This window comes from Dendrobates tinctorius, unplaced genomic scaffold (assembly GCF_039654945.1).
Source record: "Dendrobates tinctorius isolate UK_male_01 unplaced genomic scaffold, ASM3965494v1 ptg000116l, whole genome shotgun sequence".
Taxonomy (NCBI): Eukaryota; Metazoa; Chordata; class Amphibia; order Anura; family Dendrobatidae; genus Dendrobates; species Dendrobates tinctorius.
In genome coordinates, this window is record NW_027361784.1 from 8,868,517 (window position 1) to 8,888,468 (window position 19,952).

A 19,952-nucleotide genomic window follows, 5' to 3' on the forward strand; every position below is an offset into this window, starting at 1 on the left:
CTATGAGGGATGGGTGAGGACACAGTAGGCAAGGGTAGAGCTGGTTGCGCAGTGGTTTGGTGGATCGGTGGTTACTGCAGGTTGTAGGCTTGTCGGAAGAGGTAGGCCTTCAGGTTCTTTTTGAAGGTTTCCATGGTAGGCGAGAGTCTGATATGTTGTGGTAGCGAGTTCCAGAGTAGGGGGATACGTGGGAGAAGTCTTGTATGCGATTGTGGGAAGAGGAGATAAGAGGGGAGTGCAGAAGGAGATCTTGTGAGGATCGGAGGTTTTGTGCAGATAAGTACCGGGAGACGAGGTCACAGATGTTTGGAGGACTCAGGTTGTGGATGGCTTTGTATGTCATGGTTAGGGTTTTGAACTGGAGTCTTTGGGTAATGGGGAGCCAGTGCAGGGATTGACAGAGGGAAGAGGCCGGGGAATAGCGGGGGGACAGGTGGATTAGTCGGGCAGCAGAGATTAGAATAGATTGGAGGGGTGTGAGAGTGTTAGAGGGGAGGCCACAGAGCAGGAGGTTGCAGTAGTCAAGGCGACAGATGAGGGCATGGACTAGGATTTTTGCAGATTCTTGGTTGAGGAATGTACGGATCCGTGAAATATTTTTGAGTTGAAGTCGGTAGGAAGTGGAAAGGGCTTGGATATGTGGTTTGAAAGAGAGATCAGTGTCAAGGATACCCCCGAGGCAGCGAGCTTGTGGGACTTGAGAGAGTGGGCAGTCTTTTACTTTAATGGATAGGTCCGTTGGGGGGGGGGGGGGTCATGTGAGATAGGGAAAGATGATTAATTCTGTTTTGTCCATATTAAGTTTTAGAAATCTAGCAGAGAAGGATGCAGTAGGGAGATGGGAGAAAGTTCTACAAAGTCAACTATCACTGCAGCCCTCCACCAGTGGGGCCTTTATGGCATAGTGGCCTGATGGAAGCCTTTCCTCAGTGCAAGACCTATGAAAGCACGCATAGAGTTTGCTTAAAAAAATAAATAAAAAAAAAAAACAAAAAAACAAACACACATGAAAGACTCTCAGACTATGAGAAATAAGATTCTCTGGTCTGATGAGACGAAGATAGAACTTTTTGGTGATAACTCTAAGCTGTATGTGTGGAGAAAACCAGGCACTGCTCATCACCTGCCCAATACAATCCCAACAGTGAAACATGGTGGTGGCAGCATTATACTATGGGGGTGTTTTTCAGCTGCAGGGACAGGACATCTGGTTGCAATTGAAAGAAACATGATTGCGGTCAAGTACAGAGATATTCTGGATGAAAACCTCTTCCAGAGTGCTCTTGATCTCAGACTTGGCTGAAGGTTCACCTTCCAACCTGATGGAACTGGAGAGGATCTGCAAGGAAGAATGGCAAAGAATCCACAAATCCAGGTGTGAAAAACTTGTTGCATAATTCCCAAGACGACCCATGGCTGTAATAGCCCAAAAGGGTGCTTCTACTCAATACTGAACAAAGGGTCTGTCTGAATACTTATGACCATGTGATATGAGTTTTTCATTTTTAATAAATTTGCAAACGTTTCTACATTTGTTTTTTTCAGTCAAGATGGGGTGCACAGTGTACATTAATGAGAAAAAAAAACTTTAGAATGTACCAAATGGCTGCAATGAAACAGAGTGAAACATTTAAAGGGGTCTGAATACTTTCCATACTCACTGTAGGTCTCCCAAGACTTCTCTCGTGCTGGTCCAGTTCTCTAGAACACATGACCGTAGATTTGAGCATGCCCTAAACATGAATTTCATGAGACTAGCCAATCCTTCCCCTCACTAATCTGATCCCTTTTTGCACTTCCTAATTTTTTCCTCAGAATCTGGTCCCTCTTATCATCTGTCTACACACCATCCATGCATTTAATAGCACTTGTACTTGTCCACATACTGGCTGTTGACCGGTTCATGCAGCCTTACTTTGAGTACCCCATTTATTATATTGATGGCTGGACCATACCATAGAAGCACTTTACCATTTACCTTTTTGTGCCTCCCCTACTTCTTCATAGGTTGTAAGCTTGTGAGCAGGACCTTCACTCCTCTTGAGATGTGTTGAATGAGTTACGCTAATGTCTTTATTGTCTATAAATGTGTAAAGTGCTGCAGAATATGTTGGCGCTATATAATTAAAAAATTTTCAGCTGACCGTTCTCCTGTGAATGGACAGCTTCATGCGCCTCCTGTCTGCCAAGTTTCAGATTCCCTCTTTGTTTGACTCAATTGTTTACAACCCATTGTAAATCTCACATGTGATGATGATGAGCAGGAAACACTGGAGCCACCTCAGAGATGCCACCATTGAGCAGTCTGTACTAATTGGAGTGTCTGTATTTGTGTAGAAAATGTAACAGTATCAATTAGAACAAGAGATTATTGCTGCTAATAAGCTTGCAAGGTCAAACATTTCCAATGCTATCGGTTACCATTGAGGGCAGAGCGAATGTTATGACACTGAAAGACCAAGATCATTTTGCCACATGTCTGACATCTCAAAAGCCAAAAGGTCCCACAAGGTTACGACCCTTTCTTGAACTTCTCAATCTGAACCCTTAGTCCATTTGACACACCATAGACCATTGGTCACATTACATTGTAACTTCCACAGACTTTCTACAGGATATATTCCTGTCTAAATGACATCCAACAGAGAGCAGTCTCCGGGGATCCTTGAGAATGACCAGTCTTGTGTTTCTAATAGCACAGAAGCCTGTCAAAGGATCATGTAAGAAAAACATCTGCAATACTACACTGAAAGAACATAATGTTGACAAATTAACCTCTCTGAACCGAGCAGTCAGAACATGTTAAGAACAACAAACAGCAGTACCTAACAATGGGGTTATTTATCCGCGCCGAAAAAAGAAGTATAGTCGAAAAACGAAGAAACAAAATACAAATAAAGTGTTAGTGGTAGTAATGCACAGTGACCAAAATAAAAAGACACGTAAAGAATAGCACCATAAAACACCGGTTTACGAAAAGTCAGAACTAGTACAAGTGTACCAACTTTCTCGTGACAAAATTCAGCACTGTCGATTAGATGTGTAAAAGGATCCGTGTCTTGGATATAAAGGTTTGCTATAAAAACTAGAAGACGTTTCGTTTCCCTTTTGCTAGATTTCAAAATAGTCAAAATAAATATAAAAAAAACAAAAAAAAAACCCACACAATTAGATTATGTTTTTGGTCTCCACTGAAAGCTCCTAATGCCAGGCACTAATCATGTCCATAGAGTTACATTAGAAGTGGCTGTCCAGGACTAGGATATTGATGAACAATCCTTGAGACAAATCATTAAAGAGACCCTCTGCCTTACTCCTAAAAAGGAGTATACATTTTGCATGTATAGTTACTTCCTCTGCTTAGCTCAGTTCTTCTCCCGCTGCCTTCTCTGCTCCTGGCGGTCTGATCCTCTTCAATCCAACATGGCTGGTCCAGTGTTATGGTGAGCACAAGCCTAAACTACATCTAACTGCCTTTCTTATGCTGAGGGGGACACCGTACGTGTCTGTCCCTCAACAAATGAAAGACAGACATGGTTTAGCCTTACAGCCATATAACGGTCATGTTGGATTGAAGAGGACCAAAATGCCAGGAGGAGGAGGAGGCGGCAGAAGAATGGAAGCCAGCAATGAAAGTGACAATGAAAGTCCTGAGCAAAGATATTCCATAATTGGTATATCATGGGTAATACAATTTACTAAAACATGACAGAAGAGCTGACGGGTCCTCTTCAAATCGCAAAGGATTAAACAGTTTTTTAAAAATCTGATATAACTTTCCTCTAATGTATCAAGACCATGACCTAACCTCCTGATTCTTATGACACCGGATGAGTCACATTGCTGGACATTGATGACTGATCACCATTTATAGTAAATCCAGACATCAATAAGAGGTATAAATCTTTCTGATATCAAGACTATAACAAGAGATTGTTTTCCATTTTGATATAGCAGTTATGGATTTAGTCATCACTCCTCATGTAATATTGATAATTTTACACTTTCTGATCCCGCTTCCAGTTGACCTTCAACATGCAGTATTTTTATTGTTCAAGACATTAGCTATACTAAGTGATTGGCCTGCAGTTTAAAGAGGACCTGTCCGCAGGATTTTGGATTTTTAATCTGTAATGGTGCAAAAAGCAAAATTTTCCCATCAAAAAACTGGGTGCACACCACAGAACTTCTATGAGCGCACCCATGTTTTGATTGGCCAGTGTCAGAGTGGAGTAAAAAAATGCAAATTCTCACAGAAGTTCTGTGGCATACACCCAGTTAGTTGAAGGGAAAACATAAGCAAAAAAAAAAAAAAAAAAAACTGTTCCAATAACTGTGGAGCACCACCAATTGGGGTACACGATTTAAAAGGATTTTGGACTAACTGAGGACATGGCTAGAATGGTACTTTGAAGATTAATTAAAATTTTTTTTTTTTTTTTACGAAATCTGTTTCGGAGTTCTTCTCCATTAAGCCACGGAAGCTTTTATACCAATGAGCTATCTGCATGATTTTCACCACCGATCAGCAGCAGCGTTTGCCACGCTGTCATGCACATGACAAATACTGGATGTTCGGGCCCCCCTTCCAAGTGAATTGGGTCCGGGTCAGGTTTAGATCCTGTTCTGGTACCCAAACTTTTTGTAACTGTTCGGCCGAACCCGCCGGACCTGAACATCAGAGGTGTCCACCCATCTCTAGTGGTAAATGGTGGCTACCTGCAGGCCAGTCTGTCTCCACCATCAGGAGCTCCAGTGAACACCAGGTTGTCGCTTAGCTATGCCCTTTCCTAAGTAGGTCCGGCCATGTAGCACAGTGGGTCCACAAATCCACAAGCGCCACTATTGGGTGTAACATTAATATTTAAAAGAAGTGATTGAAATCAAATCTATTTTCCTTTATAGAGACCTTTAAAATACCAGTTTGAATACCATCTCAAATACTTATTACTCCGAACCAGTTTTGTCCATATTACTAAAACTGAAAATTTTCAATTGTTCCATCCCTGTTCCCGAGAGTCAGGTGGTCACCGTTTTAGGGGTGCATATGTATTTAACTTTGGGTCCATAAGCGTACAGCAGTACTATAATTGCTAAATTACAAATCGGGGAGCTGAGCTTAGAATCTTAAAATGAATACATCCAAACTTAAAATCACACCACAAAAAACTTTTACCTGTTTGAAAAAGTATTATCAAGTTGGATATTTTTTTTCCTGGAGGGCAGAAAGGATTGTGTCATCTGAAAACGAGACACAGGCTGACATCTCTATTGTGCAATACTTTTCAGGGATCATTTTCTCTTTTCCTAACCTGGCAGTGACCTTAAGTTTTTCTATAGATATTTCTAAGAATAGCACATCTGTTCTTCTTTACTAATGTAATATGATATTTTATACTCAATATAAATGTGTAGGCCCCCTGCAGATCTGTGGACCTTTGCCAAATTCTTTAAATAAGACTTTTCCAACAATGATGTCGAGCCTTCGGTGGGGACTGGCCCTAGAGTGAGATTTTTCATATAATGAAGGGTATGGATTTTTCACCTTGAAACATAAAGGTTTTATAGAAACAGCTCTACAGAAATTAACAACAAAAAAAATAAAAATAAGGATGAGATAAGACTTCGAGAAACAACTTACAAAATGAGCAGTCAGTTCTTCTTAATACTTAAGTCTCAAACTAAAATCTACTGCACTTTTATAGGGCACCTCCAGACTACAAAAGGTTGCATATGTCAGAAGACAATGGTGGACCTCTTCAGAACCTTGATTGGCCAAGAAAAAAAAAAAAAAAAAAAAAAAAAAAAAAAGAAGGAGGAGTGATTGGTAGGTTACAGTTTTAACAGTTTTAGTGGGGCCAGCTTGCTCACCTGAAACCAATTGAGGGTCACGAATCTTAAAGGGATTGTCTGAGATGTCATTTAAGAGTCAGTCTACAGGCTTCACATTGTATTGCAGCTCAGGCCCAGACACTTGGATGGGGCAGAGATGCAAAACTAGTTGCGGTCTGTGGCCATCAGAAGACACATTTAAGAGTTTTAGATCTTTGGCAATTGCAGAGACCTTTTTAAGTGCTCAAATATGGGGTAAGAGGAACCCAATTGAATTCCTAAAAATATGATCTTGATCCACTCTAAGCTACGAGTGCTTTAATTATAGGCCTATAAGTAAAATTTAGCATGCACTCTGTCTGAATTGTGACGTGCCAGTGCAATGGACCAATTGGTCCCAACAGCAATATAATTTAAATTCACAGCACACTCCTATGGATTTCATGCTGATTAGTGTTGTGAATTCGCTTTCTGGCCTACCTCTGGTTACTACTGAAGGTAGTGGAGCTGGTCAAATTGACAGAGGGGTTGCGAGTTCTCTTTCTGGGCTCCATCTTGTGGTTTCTGGAGGTAATGAAGCTGATCTGATTGGCAGGGGCTTGCCACCTGATGAGGACGACGATTGGAGATCTGGAGTTTCAGACTGGATTTAAGACAGCCGACTCCCTCTATCCCTGCTAGTGATTTTTTCCTGCCTCCTGAGGTCTTAGTTTCCAACTCAGGCCCTGCATGTTCAGCTAAGTGTTCTTTTGCTATTCTGTTCACATTTGATCTGGTTTTGTCTATTTCAGTGTTGTGTGGGTCAGCCAGCTCCAGCTGGGGCTGTGCTGAATCACCATCCATATGTTACTGCTTGTGCCAGTTTGCTTTTGTCCCTTATTATATTGGCCTCTTTTTGCTCTGCTTTCAGAATATACCAGAGTGCTGATATAGTGGGCGAAGTCGTGCGACTTCAGTATTTGTGCATCAGACGTGTTGGACCTTTTTTGCAGGGTTTTTTGTGTGATTGCAGACAGTGTCTTTCCTTTCCTGTCCAGTCTAGTCAGTGTGGGCCCCATCGTTTGCTCAGTTGATTTTCCCATCTGCGTTTGTGTATTCATCTTGTCTCACCGACAATATATGTTTGGGGGGTATCTATTCCTTTGGGGTCTGCTCTGGGGCAGTTTAGATTTCCCCTTTCTTGCTTTAGGCTTAGTTAGCTCTCTGGCTGTGCCGGGGCATCTAGGATCATCATAGGCACGCTCCACGGCTTCTGCTAGTTGTGTGGATAGGATCAGGGGTCTGCAATCCGCTTAGTTACCAACCTCTCTGGTTTTCTGTGGCCTAGCTTGGGCTTGCACTCCTCCTCGGTGTCCCAATCATAACAGATTAGTAAAAATTTTATTATATACAATTTTATGGGAGCAAACAAGAATATATAGTAGAAGCGATATAAATACTCGACGTTTCAGCTCTGCCAGAGCCCTAATCACTTTATCTCTTAATCCAAGGTCAGATCATAGATAAGGTGCAGAAAAAGGAGGAGAGAGGGAAGATTTCCCTGTGGCCACACAAGATCATTGTGACAGGTATGTGGGTCATCCGAAGACCCTCAGCTGTTATGACAACCCATCAACCCATTGACATAAATGTACGTCAAAGGTCATGAATAGTCCATTAAAGATGAAAGCAGCACACCATGGAGACTTCAGTTAGGATGATGTTTATTAGCCCATCCAGCTATGTGCCCATAGAGCAACGTTTCAGTCCAAAAGGGTGCGGACCTTTCTCAAGCAGGTCATGAATAGAGATGAGCGAACCTTTTAAGGCTCGGTTCGATTCGCCGAATGTTTAGACATTCCCCAATCAGTTTCACGAACATACCCGAACCCCATTAAATTCAATGAGAGGCCAAATGAAACGTATACACAAACACCTTAAGGGGTCAAAAAAAGCCTTCTAAACAGCTAAAATTATTGGGAAAGACACCATGAAAAGTGGCATCAATTGACCCACAGTAGAAATTTGCAAATGGCACAACAGCAATCAGCCATGGGCCATGGATGAGCCATCATGGTCTGGCCAAGCATTTACAGTGTGGAATTGAAGTTTCAATGAGGACCTGGTGGTTAAGCTTTCTTAGGTGGGAGACCTCACACCTCATGCAACACCTCCATTTTTTTGTTTGTACCAGCCACACGCAGATGGCACTATCATCAGTTTCATACAGTAATATTACTAGAAAAATGTAAGGAAAGTAAAACCGGTAGTTAAGTGAAAGTGCAGGCCTGCGTGTCTGGGAGCCCTACTTACACGTGCAACCCACCATATGGAAACCTAACTTCAAGTCTCCACATTTCAAAAAAATGTTTGTAACATCAGCAGCTTTAGCCACAGCAGGCACAGAAGCCACAACAAAAGTGTCACAGACTACAAAAATGTGAAATCAATGCAGGACATCATTGCCCTACCCAGTCTGTGAGTGGGGTGCAAAAGTCATCGGAGATCAATGACTTGTTTATTTTGATAAATTTTAGGTGGTCTGCACCTTCAGGGGACAGCCGGAAGTGCTTATCCAACAGGACACTACCAGCAGCAATGAATACACATTCTGAGAGAACGCTGGCTGCCAGGCATGACAACCTCCAAGGCATGACAGGTGAGCTCAGGCCACTCTAATTTTTGAACACCAAAATGCAAAAGGGTCCAAACCCCCCCCCTCCCCCAATTGCGTTGATATTGAGCTCCAGATACTCCAGCATGTGCACATCCCTTTCCAGGGGCAGAAGCATCTGTGTTGTGAGTTCATTTTCCCCTTCATTACTGAGGCCCGAGGAACTCCCTCTTCTGGTAAAGAAAGGTAGTGAGCCTGATTGTCAAACTCCTGAGGCTGATGATTGTGACTGGCTGAGTGGAGTTACGGACTGGATATAATGCTGCCGACGCCCTTCTGCCCTGCGGGTGATTTCTCTGTGGGATCCTTGGAGACCAGTCTGAATTCCTGCTCCTCCAAAGCTAAGTTTGCTGCTTGGCCTTTTGCTTTTGTGCTTTGACTTTGTTTTTGCTGTGTTTTTCTGGATTTCTGCCATTCCCTGCTGGGGTGTGCTGAATTCATTTAGCTCTGTCTTCTGAAAATACCTGAGTGCTGATTCAGTTTTTGAAGCCTAGCTGCTTCAGGGCCTTTTTCATATCAGCTGGTTGGCTTATGTCTTTGATAGGGTTTTGGCAGATTGCAGACAGCAGCCTTCCTGTCCTTTCCTATCTAGGTAGTTTTGGGGCCCCGTCTTTGCTCAGTCTATCTTTCTGTCTGTGTTAGTATTTTCATCTTGCTTCACAGTCATTATATGTTGGGGGCTGCCTATTGCTTTGGGGTCTGCTCTGGGGCAGTTTAGATTTCCCCTTTCTTTCTTTAGGCCTATGTATTTCTCCGGCTGTGATCGAGGGGTCTAGGGCATCGTAGGAACCCCCCACGGCTACTGCTAGTTGTGTTGATAGGTTCAGGGGTCTGCAATCTGATAGTTGCCATCTTCTCTGGTTTTCTGGACTTAGCTTGTATTTCTGCTTTTGCCTCCTACGGTGACTCATTCATAACACATCTGGCTAAATTTACTCTTGTACCATGGATCTTACAGAGTGGAAACCCAGTAGTCAGCACTATTTCTAATGCTAAAGAATACTAGCATCATGTTGAAGATAGTGCAGCAGGAAGGCGCTCAAGTTTCGGGCACTTCCATAATGTCCAAGTCATTGGTGTTTTGGTGGCAGGGTAATGGCCAAGCGTTCTTCCTCCATCCCCTCCCACCACCCACGGACAACAGAGTGTGGATCATTGTATTCTTCATCTCCTGACTGTTGTGCATCCTTCACCTTGTCTTCCATTTGTTCCTCAGCTCCTGCACCTTCACTAACAGTTTGTCTGGTACCATGAGCCCCCCATGATCATTGTAATCCACCCCTCTATGGCACCCACCTGTGCGATGACAGTCCATAAATTTGAGATATTGTTATCCCTTTCACATCCTCTTCTGCTTCTACCTCTTCTTCTGGGACCACCACCTCCTCACTCAGATTATGCAAAGTGAGCTCCAACATGTAGATGGCCAGAATAGTGATGCTGATGACGGCATAGTCAGCGCTAACAATCTTAGTAGCCATTGAAGAAATTATTACACTTCCCAGCTCTTCTGACCTAGATAAACCCCCTCCTCCTCAAACACATCCCCCCACTCATACAGCACCACTATCCTAGCCAAAGTCCTAACAAAAGCATTAGTAGAAATGCGATGATTTACCAAACTGTGACTGAATTTTGTCGACTGAGTAAAAATGCTCATGAAACCAAACACGGATCCGAATGTGCTACATTCATGCCGAATTTGAGATTGGCAAACATTTTCTGAATAAGTTCGTCGTGAAGTGATTAAACTGGGCTAAAGCGATTCATGCAATTTCATACATGTTACAGAAACTGTCCAATCCATAATTATACTATTAGTTGATTTCTTTCGCTCTTTAAAGTGTCTCCAAACTTTGGCACAATTTCAGCACAAAAAGATTGTCATGTGGGTCACTTTTTTTTGGGGGGGGGGGGAAACATGCCTCCTCCTCTGATTGGTCACACACCTTTTTCAGCAAGTTGAAATACGAGGCTAAAACTCACATGGTGAACCTCTAAAACAGTTAATGGCACAAAATAAGCTAGAATTTTGGCTCACATAGCTTTGTAAATAAACTCATTAATCAGGGCATTAAACTCTGAACACATTGGGGCAAAACAAAAAAGTAAATAAATCACAACAGGACAGAATCCTTGAGCTTTTAATCTGAGAACAAAAACTGATTTAACCTCAACTTTGGACAAAATTGGTTAAGATAAGACTCATACAAAAAAATTAGGAGAGGGTTTTCTTTTTTTGCCCCCAATGCCAGAAGGGGGTTCTAAAGGGAGGAAAAACATAATGGAAACAAATCCAATGCACTTTTCTTTTTTAAAGTCCAATTTTGAAAAGTCTTTCAAAAGAACACACTGAACAGGGACTTTATCCTGTTTGCTGAAATCAAGCCTGAACAGTAAATTACACAATGATCATTGTAAATTGATTGGCAAATTATACCACTTAATTGCTGATTAAAATCAGGTTTACTTTCTACTTGTGGAATCTGAAGGCATTAGTCACTCTGGTCATAGCTAAAGTTTTGAGCTTAGAGTGACCGGTTTAACGGCATGGCTTTTAATACAAATGGTAACATTTAGGTTAATATATGTAAGTAGGAGGAAATATTTAGACTTGTTCTCGAAATGTAGCTCCCTAATACACAACATTTCAAGTAAGAAGTCTCTGACTGTTTCATGCTGAAGGCATTACAACGCATTTATAAAATCTGTCAGCGGTAGCCATAATCTCCATATTATGATATTACAAGGAATGTATCTAAATATGCATTTCATTAATAACCTTTCCTATGTCCAAAAGTCACACTGTCTGGCTATGAATAAATAACATCATGAAAGGATGCAATGTGAAGAAGAAGGATTGGCACAATTTGTAAACCGACTGACACAAAATGAAAAATGACCATGATCGAATTAGTGAAGTCTGGTTTTAAACTTTTATTACAAGGTAAGGATTTCACCGTGACGCATTCCGCAATTTTTCAAAATTAAACATTAGGCCGGGATCACACATGCGAGAAACACGGCCGAGTCTCGCATGTGAATACCCGGTACTTGGGAGCGGAGCGTGCAGCTCCATGTATTGCTATGAGGCTGCACGCTCCGATCCGAGTGCCGGCAGCAGTGCCGGGTATTAACATGTGAGACTCGGCCGTGTTTCTTGCATGTGTGATCCTGGCATTGGAGTGGAAAACAAGAATGGTTTTCTGTAGTAATGCACAGTAAACAAAATTTAGAAAAAGGACCTTGCATCATTTTTTTAAAATTTGAATTGGACACAGAATGCAACAGTGGTTGAAAAGCGGAAAAAAAGCATTATTGTGCAAATGTTTTATTTTACATTGTAAAGCACCTCTATCGGCCATAGTCCTCTCGTAGCACCTCACGAATACTTTGCCACTATCTCGGCCATGGAGAGGAAAATTAAAAGAGACATTTTATTTTGCTCTGCATTCTTTATTACATCTTGTTGTGTCCAGTTCAACATAAAAAAAAAATTGGTGAAAAGTTAAACTGTAAAAGAAGTTATTAGTCTTTTAAAACTTAAAGGGATATCCCCATCTCATTCCTTACTGGCATATCCACAAGGCATAATGGACCATTTTCAGAACTCCAAACCGAGTGAAACAAAGACTTCCTCTATTCTATAGAGATGGGTGTTCTGTAGCCATAAAAGTCGGAAATAGAAATACTGCTTTAAAAGTAACTTTTCCCATAACTGTTCAATACCATTATTATAGTGGCATACATGCCAAATTCGGAGTGAGCAAATTAAAAAAAAAAAAAAAAAAAAAAATTATGAGATTGAAACCCCTTCCTACCACATGGCCCACATATAAGTATCCTGCCCCTTTATCGGTACAGAATTTGGGCACAGCATAGGTATTACATGGAAATCGCCATTTCAGTGTAACAGAACAAGAGCTTCTGCACAAAATACAGCAGTGTCGACCGTCCTGATAAATATTTTTTTTTTTTAGCAGAATGCTTTTGTAATGTCTTTGCCAAGCAAACACCCCATCGATGACCTAGCTGTGAGGGCTGCATGGCTTCTTGACGGTACCTGCCGCTGGCAAGTACATTATCTCCTAATCTTATGGGAAGTCCATAGGCTGGCCAGAATGTTTCATTCAATTAATTACATATGTGTCAAGCATAATCTTGTAACAAAAATTAAAAAAAATGAGCAATCTAGACTTTGCAGTAGAAAAAGAGGAATTATCAAAATGTTACTGGACAGAAAACGCATGCTTTTGATCTTGTCATACATGAAAACAAAATCTCTTCAAGTATTTTAATCTAGTGTGAGAATAATTGCTGAGGGCAGGCTTTCAAATCAGGGAAGGAAGGAAGGGTTTTACACCAGTGTAGAAATGATTGCTTATAGTTGACACATGCCACCTGGTTGATGGTGGCATTGTCAAGGTTTTACAACAAGGAAGAACTTGTCCAAATTCTAGGGGTTCTCACCTGGTAAAAATGTGCTACTTTGACCCAGAGGCACCGCTACAGATTCATGGGTTATAATGTGGCAGTGCAGCTTGGGCTTCTGCCCCAAACACCTCACTAAACTCTCTCACCGCACTACAGCCTATGGACATTAGTGTTTTTTGGTCCACTTCTGCGTCACCACTTATGGCAAACCAACAAGTGGACAGTCCACCTGACCGGACGCATAATCTGATGTGGAGATGAGGCTTGATGGCAGGGATAGTGACTTTAAAAAACAAGGACTGTTTGCCCTCTAGGCTTTGGGGATCAGATCACATTTGCCGCTGCTACAACCCCTATAGATACCCATTACTTTAACTATATTTTTATTACACTTTACCAGTATGGAAATTACATATGGGTACAATATCTATACAGCTAACATAATCATGGGTTTGTCAGATAGTGCCCAGGTCTTGCCTTAGTGCGCTCTCCAATACAGTTACTTGATCAGTGACATTTAGTGTTTGACTGTATACAGTGTATTATTTTTATAGTTTATGTGAATCACAAGTTCATTTACACATCATCTACATCGACAAATTGTACGGAACAAAATTAATGTAATTCCTTGATATTAAAGTGCCAACATGCACACATTTCCAAACACTAATCCTACAGAAGGTGAAGGAATTTTATAGCTAGTACAGCTACTTTAGAGGCTATGGTCTCCATGGTAACAGACTACAAACAAATGTTGTGTAGTCTGATCCTACAGTAATACCACACGCCTTGGCCATCTCCTAAATGTATTCTGGCACCTAGGCTCTTTGAAAAACTGAGAGGAGATGAAGAAATGCTGGTTTAATGTCAATGTTTTTCAGACACGATTTGCAGTTGTCCTGAAGGAGAATTCGGAGTGATTCTGAAACGCGTTGACATTAAACCAGCATTTCTTCTCATTGTGGCTTGTCCTTTAATCCGGAATGCAGGATACTTCTATCACCCTTGGCACAACAGAGGATCCTTGACTCTAGTTAACACTAAAAAGGTCCCAGCTTATTAACGCGTACCGAGGAAAATGTTACAGTAAAAATTTAAAATAAAAATTATAAAGCATGCGTCTAAGGGGGGAAAAAAAAAAAAAAAAAAAACACTTTAAACCCCAAACACTTTCTCAGTCATTCCGTTAAGGCATAAAATACATGTACAGCTAGGTTTGGGTTTTTCCAATTTAAAATATACCGTAATTTATCCCCAAAAGTTCCAGCAACAGTGAGATGAGAACAATTGGACATAAAACAGGTGAAAAAGAATAAAAGAAATCTGTAGTGGTTTGGCCAGCAAGCACAGAAAATGGATCTGGTGATAAAGACAAGTCTGCTGATGGGAGACTAAGCCCAGGAACGTGATTGTGCGATTACAAAGTCGACACTGCAACTATATCTGTATGCGAAGATTAGAACAAAGATATGGAGTGAACCTTTTGAGAAAACTTTGAGAGACTTAGTCATTTCTCACTAGAAGCAAAATGATAATATCTTCTTTCATATCTTATTGAGTTATTTGAAACCTGCCTTAAAAAGTAACCCAACAGCTGATACATATGGCTGATCCAAGAATTTGCCATAAAAAGGTCTGTGATGGGAAAACTCATACAAATCACCAAAACTGTTAAAAGGAGTAGAGCAGTGAGATGGGCCAAAATAATAATAAAAAAAACTATAAAATGGGAAATTGCTTTTTGACTACTGAAGTATCTTACCTCCAGGGCAGTGTCGTAATGCCATTTTACATCTTCTAGATTCAGCAATGGTTGGACATGGGATTGTGTCTTTTGCTGGTTTCTTGACAATGTGTCGAGTCCTTGTCTCCAGACCCCATTTATATCCACACGTTCTATTATTCCTACTGCAAGTTCCCCATTCGCTCCATGGTCCCACCTCACATCCATCTGAAGGGAATGGAGATAAAAGAGAAATGTTTAATCACAGCTTATTTAGTTAAGACTACCTAAAATGGCCTGCTTTTCCAAGAAGATACAGTCCAAACCACTGATGACCATTGACATGAATGGACACTACATCAGCACATACAGTAGTTCCCAAAGCTCAGGTTGGAATAAAGACTTTGGCTGCAGACATTAGAAATCCTTAAAGAGAACTCTTCGCTCACCTACACACTCCATAGTGTCATCCAATGCTGCAAATCCCTCAGGACATTCTTCAAAACAATGTCCTTTGTGGGAGTAAAATCCTGGTTTGCACTTGGCGCAAAAATCTCTGCTAAAGCAAGAGTCACAATTTTCGACTCTGCACCCTGAAATAGAAATTTTAATAATTAGCATTTTCTCTTTTTGCATATTACTAGTTGCACTTTTATAAAACTCTTTGCTTAAAACTTCTAAAAAAAAAAAAAAAAAAATATTCAGTATCTTCTACGCATACTGTACTTGACGTTACACATACAACTTTACAGCCTACCCTGGGCTCCCATGATTTGGGGTATCTTGGAGGCTTCTTATTGTAATACCCCAAAAAGTTGGTGATTACATTAATGGTTTTGAAGTATGTTCAGTGACGCAGGATATAGTCACCTTATTCTGTGAGCTGTTGAACTGTCAAAATTCTGTATTGTTTTTAGCATAGAGATATACTCCATTATTGTGAGTGTTCTTTTAAGAAATCAGATTCAGCACTTCACACACAATAGAGTTCACAACTTCAGGAAGTTAATTAAAATTCTAGAATGATGGGAAGAGGAAAAGTCAAAAAAGAGTTAGAGCGAAACGGGTCAGTCAAATTCAAAAGTCGCCTATTTTCGCCGAGCGAAATCCCACCATAGCGTGAGGTCGGCCATGTGATCGCCGACCCGAGTGCCAAAGTCAGATTTCCCAGAAATCTTGCACGTGACTTTTTTCAGCCACTGAGCAAGGACACAGAAAGCGCGAGAGAGAGAAAGCGCGCGAGAGAGAGAAAGCGCGCGAGAGAGAGAAAGCGCGCGAGAGAGAGAAAGCGCGCGAGAGAGAGAAAGCGCGAGAGAGAGAGAAAGCGCGAGAGAGAGAGAAAGCGCGAGAGAGAGAAAGCGCAAGAGAGAGAAAGCGCAAGAGAGAGAAAGCGCAAGAGAGAAAGCGCAAGAGAGAAAGCGCAAGAGAGAAAGCGCAAGAGAGAGAAAGCGCGAGAGCGAGAAAGCGAGAAAGCGAGAAAGCGAGAAAGCGTTTTCGCGCACTTTAAAAAAGCGGTCCGGCATGTAGATGTGTTTACTGTCCTCCACTCCCTGCTGACTTTGCTTCCCCATTGACTTGCATTGGGTTTCGTGTTTCAGTCGGCCTCCGACTTTTCACGATAATCGGCCGATTTCGTTTGACTCGACTTTTGAGAAAGTCGGATTTCATGAAACCCAACTTTGACCCGAAAAAAGGCAAAGTCGCTCATCTCTAGTTACTGCCACTGGCTATTGAGAAGGAAGTGGCTAGTGGGCAATATGGAGTAGCAGCGACAGCAAGGATCTAGGAGACAAGCTTCCCCTGTATCAGTAAGGGTATGTGCACACGCTGCGGTTTTTGCTGCGGTTCCGCTGCGGTTTTGGCCCTGCGGAACCGCAGCAGTTCCGCAGACATGGTACTTAACCATGTAACCCTATGGGTTTTCAAAACCGCAGTGCTCACGCTGCGGTTTTTTCCGCACGGTTTTGCTGCGGTTTTTTTTCCGCAGCATGTCAATTATTTCTGCGGATTCTGCTGCGGTTTCACACCTTTAACATAGTAGAGGTGTGAAACCGCAGGGCAAAACCGCAGGCCTAAACGCAGCAAAACCGCAGGTCACTTTACCTGCGTTTCCGCGCGGAAAAAACCGCAGCGGAATCCGCAGCGTGTGCACATAGCCTAAGCCAACAGTAGAACTATCTGAGATCAAACATAGAACACCTTGGAGAACAACTCTTAAATTAAAAAGGGAAGGTTAATTATCAAATTCCTAGCTGCACCCAGCTGTAGTGGATGGTCAGTTTGAGCTGCATATAAAAAAAAAAAAAAAAAAAAAAAAAAGTACAGTGGGCATGAGAGATCTATAAATCTCATCTACTTTGCTGGAACTGTAAGACTTTTTTTGCGCAGTGAAAATATACAGTGTCAAAAACTCATCATAGGAACTGCTCAAAATCTAATCCAAGTCTAATTCTACACTATTGGCAAAACATCAATGCAGGCAGCAATCACTGACTACTAGGGTCATGGATGGCTCATCAACACTGTACAGAATGCAGAGGGAGACCATCGTAACAAGCGGCATGGGAGTATACTACATTTTATCAAAGTTATATTAGAACTGACTTATACATTTTCTGTTTATTTTCAGTTAAAGCAAAGTGATTTCTATGGACAAAAAAAAAAAAAAAAAAACACCTCACCTAAAACTTAGAACGTAGCCAGAGGACTCATACTTAGTGAGAATAAAGGACCAATGTGGTCAGATTTAAAAAAAAAAAAAAAATCAGATTGTACTTTGCCTAAATCACACTGCATACGTATGTCATGCGGACGCTAGGCGAGAAAAATCGCAATGTACTTGCATGACACTTGCCTCACTTTTCAGGACCAATTTTATTCATGCTGATGGGTGCGAACGAAGAGAGAAAAATACAACATAAACCCACAGTCCGTGCAGAACATATAAAGAACATAAAAAAGTGGTCTAAAAAAAATAAAAAAAATAATCCTCAGCCATCCTAATGTATGAGGGAGGGGGAAGCAGCAATCGCCTGAACAACAGAAGAAAGTTATACCTGGCGGAACAATGGGCACGAACACGTTATAAATCAGGTACATTATGAGGAATACGAGGTTCATTTCTGAAACACTATATCCAGCATCAATGAAAACTATCAGCAGACGTACGGAGTTACAGCGCCGTGCATTTGGAACTCATTTCATATGGCACAATACTTGCTCCTTTGGTCAATTGCATAAATCATTCTGGTTTCATTGTGTCTGAGAAATACAGAACTTCTGAAATAACCATTTGTGAACTCCCCGAGGCTTTTTCCAACTTTATAAATTGAGGGTTTTTTTTTTTTTTTGCAATACATACTGTATATAAAAATACAAAGCAGTCAAGGTCAACGAGGAAACCTATGGGCAACATCTCGTGTAGTAGAAGCTGTAAAGGAGTCTTTGTTCTTAAGTCTTGTACTATACTAGTATTTCACGTCATGCATGATGCCCTCCAGAGGAGAGACCTCTATAGGCATTCTCTCTGACAATACCTCAAGAAGGAATAAACGAATTTGTAAGGAAATAAAGCAGACTACTTGACAATACGACTGACTAGCCAGGAATCTGGCTCAGCAAAACCACATGCAATTTTATTGTCAATTACCCCATCGTTTCACTTGTAAAACATCGCAAAAAAAAAAATCTGTAAAAACTGCGCAACCACAGCCTACGTTGAAAAACTACGGTAATGAATGATAAAACCACCAACTATATTCTTTTTGTTATGTGAAAATTACATGAACTGAATGAAACCTAAGCAAATGTGCTGGGATAAGGTGTTATCCGCCATGCTCATATGCTAATAGGGTGTCTCAAAAATATACATATACACACATAATAAATATATATATATATATATATATTTTCACGAACATTTGAGGCCATCAATCCATTATATGTCCTTTTTGCAAGCCGGGGAGAAAATCTCGCTGTACAGATGCCATACGGATGTCAACCGCATGCTTAGATGCGACAAAAATCACTTCCTCGCATTGCACACGGATGACCTACGGATCACTGTTCAGGGAACATTTCTGCGTTTCTCGTCCATAGAAAATGGACCTTTTTTTATACGTTGTGTGTGACTCTGGCCTAAATCAGAGACTCCGAACAATAAAATCAGATAAATCTCCATGCTTTTGTGTGGTCCACTAATTCTGAGGAAAAAAAAAAAAAAAAGGATAGATTGGATATGTAACTACTTCATAGACTAAGCATGCCTACCATGAAAAACATGGATACCACTCGTATGGTAAAAACGGATGTCTGAATGAGCCCGAGGTGTGAGGACAGCTTGGCTTTCAGTGGTTCCATTCAGTGGAGTCTGATCTTAAGGCCAGGGTCACACTTGCAACAGCAATGCGAGAAACTCGCATCAATACCCAGCATTGCCGCCGACACTCGGGACCGGAGCGCTCGGCTGCATAGAAATACATGCAACTGCACACTCCGGTCCAGAGTGCCGGCAGCAGTGATGGGTATTGATGCGCGTGTTTCTCGCATTGCAGTTGCAAGCGTGACCCCAGCCTAAGGCTTTATTCACATGGAGTTTTTAATATATCAAAAATAAGTTTTTCAATCAAAAACTGTTTCAGGAAGTTTTTTCTTTACTAGGGAGTTTTTGAAGTTTCTTTTTCCTGAAAAGTTTGAGTTTTGCTCCTGAAGCTTTTTTTTTGCAGCCTGTTGTGTGTGTGACAGCATCTAATATGGAGAGTAGTCCATCAAGCTCCGTTTCAAAAGAAGTCACACGTGCTTTTCTTTTTTTTTTCCCCCTACAAGGCATTTTGAAAAAAAAAATCTTCAGGGAAAAGCAAAAGCTTAGATATTCCTAGTATAAACAGAGCAAAGTGGATTTAATCTCCCATAGAAATGAAAAGGAAGAGCGTTTTCTGTACAGTTTTTGCTTTTTTTTTTTTTTAAAACTGTATTTTTGATTGGTTTTGCACAACAAAATAAATAAAACAACTACCTCAAATCCCCCCCCCCCCTCGAAGTAAACCTAGTCCAAGAATACATACTCATGAGGCAATTTCACAGCCCATATGGTTTCCAAAATTGGGGTGGTAAACCCACACGTTTCAACTGTCGCACTATAGAGTCAAAGATGCAATGACATCCACAAGAGAAAGTGGGCATGCTGTGGATTTCAAACTCAACGCTGATAACCTTACACATAGATTCTTCTGAGTATATGTGGCACCCCCAGGAGTATGGTCGCCACAGTGGCATTGCCTTCTTCCAGGGAGGGTGATGTCATGCTTGGAG

The 19,952-nt window shown here is 41.3% G+C and overlaps 1 protein-coding gene across 3 annotated transcripts in view; it reads right to left on the reverse strand.

Moving 5' to 3' along the window:
• The window catches only part of RSPO2 (R-spondin 2), a 183,939-nt gene that overhangs the window by 27,008 nt on the left and 136,979 nt on the right, over positions 1 to 19,952 (reverse strand). For all 3 annotated transcript variants that reach the window (XR_012234915.1, XM_073590181.1, XM_073590182.1), the window contains 2 exons: positions 15,092 to 15,235; positions 14,682 to 14,870 (listed from right to left, as the gene is read on the reverse strand). Coding sequence is in view for 2 of the 3 variants with exons in the window: in XM_073590181.1 (XP_073446282.1) it covers positions 14,682 to 14,870; positions 15,092 to 15,235 (333 nt within the window). In the remaining variant the exon portion in view is untranslated. The remainder of the gene's footprint in view (positions 1 to 14,681; positions 14,871 to 15,091; positions 15,236 to 19,952) is intronic.